Source organism: Myotis brandtii, unplaced genomic scaffold, assembly GCF_000412655.1.
Source record: "Myotis brandtii unplaced genomic scaffold, ASM41265v1 scaffold334, whole genome shotgun sequence".
Taxonomy (NCBI): Eukaryota; Metazoa; Chordata; class Mammalia; order Chiroptera; family Vespertilionidae; genus Myotis; species Myotis brandtii.
The window spans coordinates 871,925-873,720 of NW_005362885.1; the positions used below are offsets into that span (position 1 = coordinate 871,925).

Sequence of the window (1,796 nt, forward strand, 5' to 3'; positions counted from 1 at the left end):
GGGTGGCGGGAGCGGCGCTCCAGGTCCACCATCTGGTTGCCCACCTCGTAGGCCACCATGGACTGCAGGCTGCTGTAGTGGTCCCGCTGGGGGCCGCTGCACAGGCGCTCCATCACCTGCAGCTTCGTCACCACGTCCTTGGAGATGAAGGAGAAGATGGCGCCCAGGCTGTTCAGGACACCTGACCAGCCCCCGCCAGCCGGCGAGGTAGTGCTCCAGCAGCACCTCCTCCTTCTCGTTGAGACACTGCTTGAAACTGACCAGGACGACCTTCAGGTTGAAGTCCGACTCCAAGTCGTCCATGTTCACCTGCCCAGAGGTGGGGCTGGGGTTGTCTTCCTGGACTTGGCTCATTCCTTCGGGGGAGGGGCAGGAGCAGGAGAGAAACCGCTGGGGTCCCACGGCTCCCCAAGAGCCCGCCTCACTCTCTGACACCCACCTGACCCTGAACAGGGGCCCACAGACCTCAGCACGGCCTCTCCCTGCCCCTCAGGTGTCTCCCGCCGGGTTTCCCTGCTCACTTGGGTGTTGTTCGTCTCTCTCTCACGAGAACGTCTGCTCTCACGACGTGGAGAAATACGTGCTGAGTCCCCACCCAGAGCCGGGCAGCCTCTGGGCACTCGGGTGTCAGTGACAGAGACAAACCGCCCAGTCTCGCCAGGGCAACATTCTAGTGGGGGCGGGTGAGGCGATAACGAAGACGGGAAATCCCGGCAGGGTAATGAGGGGATGAGTAAAAAGACAGTGAAGTGCGGTGCGGTGGCCGGGAGGGGGCTGGGCAGCCTGGCCCTTCCCCCCGCACAGCTGCCCCCACCCTGAAAGCCAGCAGGTCAGCGTGTGCTGGACAGAGGGGCAGACACCGGTCCTTTCCCGCCCTGGATTCTGCTGGCGTTCATACAGTCGCTCCACAAACATCCAAGCACCCACACACCCAGTGGGTGCCACTGAGCACCCAGCACCTGCCTCCCCGTGCGCCCAGGGCCGGCATTGAAGTGTGGCTCTCAGCGGCCTCTCACCTCAAGTCTGGGACAAGCTCTCATCCCATGGGCCTGGGGGTTCCCCTGCCTTTGGTGCTGGGTGCCCTGCGGGGACCGGGCAAGGGAGGGAGGCCACCCAAGCTGTGCAGCCAGGAACCGGACATCTGGGCGCCTGTGCAGGCTCTGCCTCCCACTCTGTGGGCAGGTCACTCACCATCCTGACTGGGTCCTTCACCTCTGGGCAAAATGGGTCAGCACGCCCTGCCCTGTCCACCAGCCAGGCTGACTGGACTCAGTGGGTGCTGAGGCCCTGCAAGGCCCCAAGGGTTGGGCTGAATGCCTGGCATGGGGTGGAGCCCTCAGAGGTGAGCACACCCCGTCTCAGGGGTGGGGGCAGCCAGGCCAGGCCCCAGGAAGATACATGTCCCTCTGGAGACCCCCAGCACCCCACCCCCAGGGCCTCGGGTGTCTGCCCACTGAGCAGATGGCCTCAGGGCCACCTTCCTGGCCAGCAGACATCCTGTGAGCCTGGCCTTCCTGCCCAGAGCCCAGGCCAGCAGCCCACAGGAGCTGCCAGGAGCCTCTCAGAGCCTGGAAGCAGGAAGGACAGTGCAGCTGAGCGGGGCAGCCGGCCAGCTCTGGAAGGTGGTGCAGGACACGGCCAGGGCTCCCCCAGGGGCACCCTCGGCCCGAGGTCAGGGCTCAGCGGGAGGGCGACCGAGCCCCGAATCCTATGGCTGACCGCGGGCTCCGGTCTCCCAGGAGAAGGCAGCACCCGCCCCTGCATCCGGGCCCGGAGGGTGGGAGCGAAGTCCGGTC

General features: G+C 65.9%; 1 protein-coding gene across 1 annotated transcript in view; it reads right to left on the minus strand.

Moving 5' to 3' along the window:
- Positions 1-1,796, minus strand: part of CPTP (ceramide-1-phosphate transfer protein) — a 3,087-nt gene extending 1,291 nt beyond the window's left edge. Inside the window, 2 exon segments of the mRNA XM_005871322.2 lie at positions 8-179; positions 181-1,796. Coding sequence (XP_005871384.1) covers positions 8-179; positions 181-354 — 346 coding nt within the window. The 5' untranslated portion in view covers positions 355-1,796.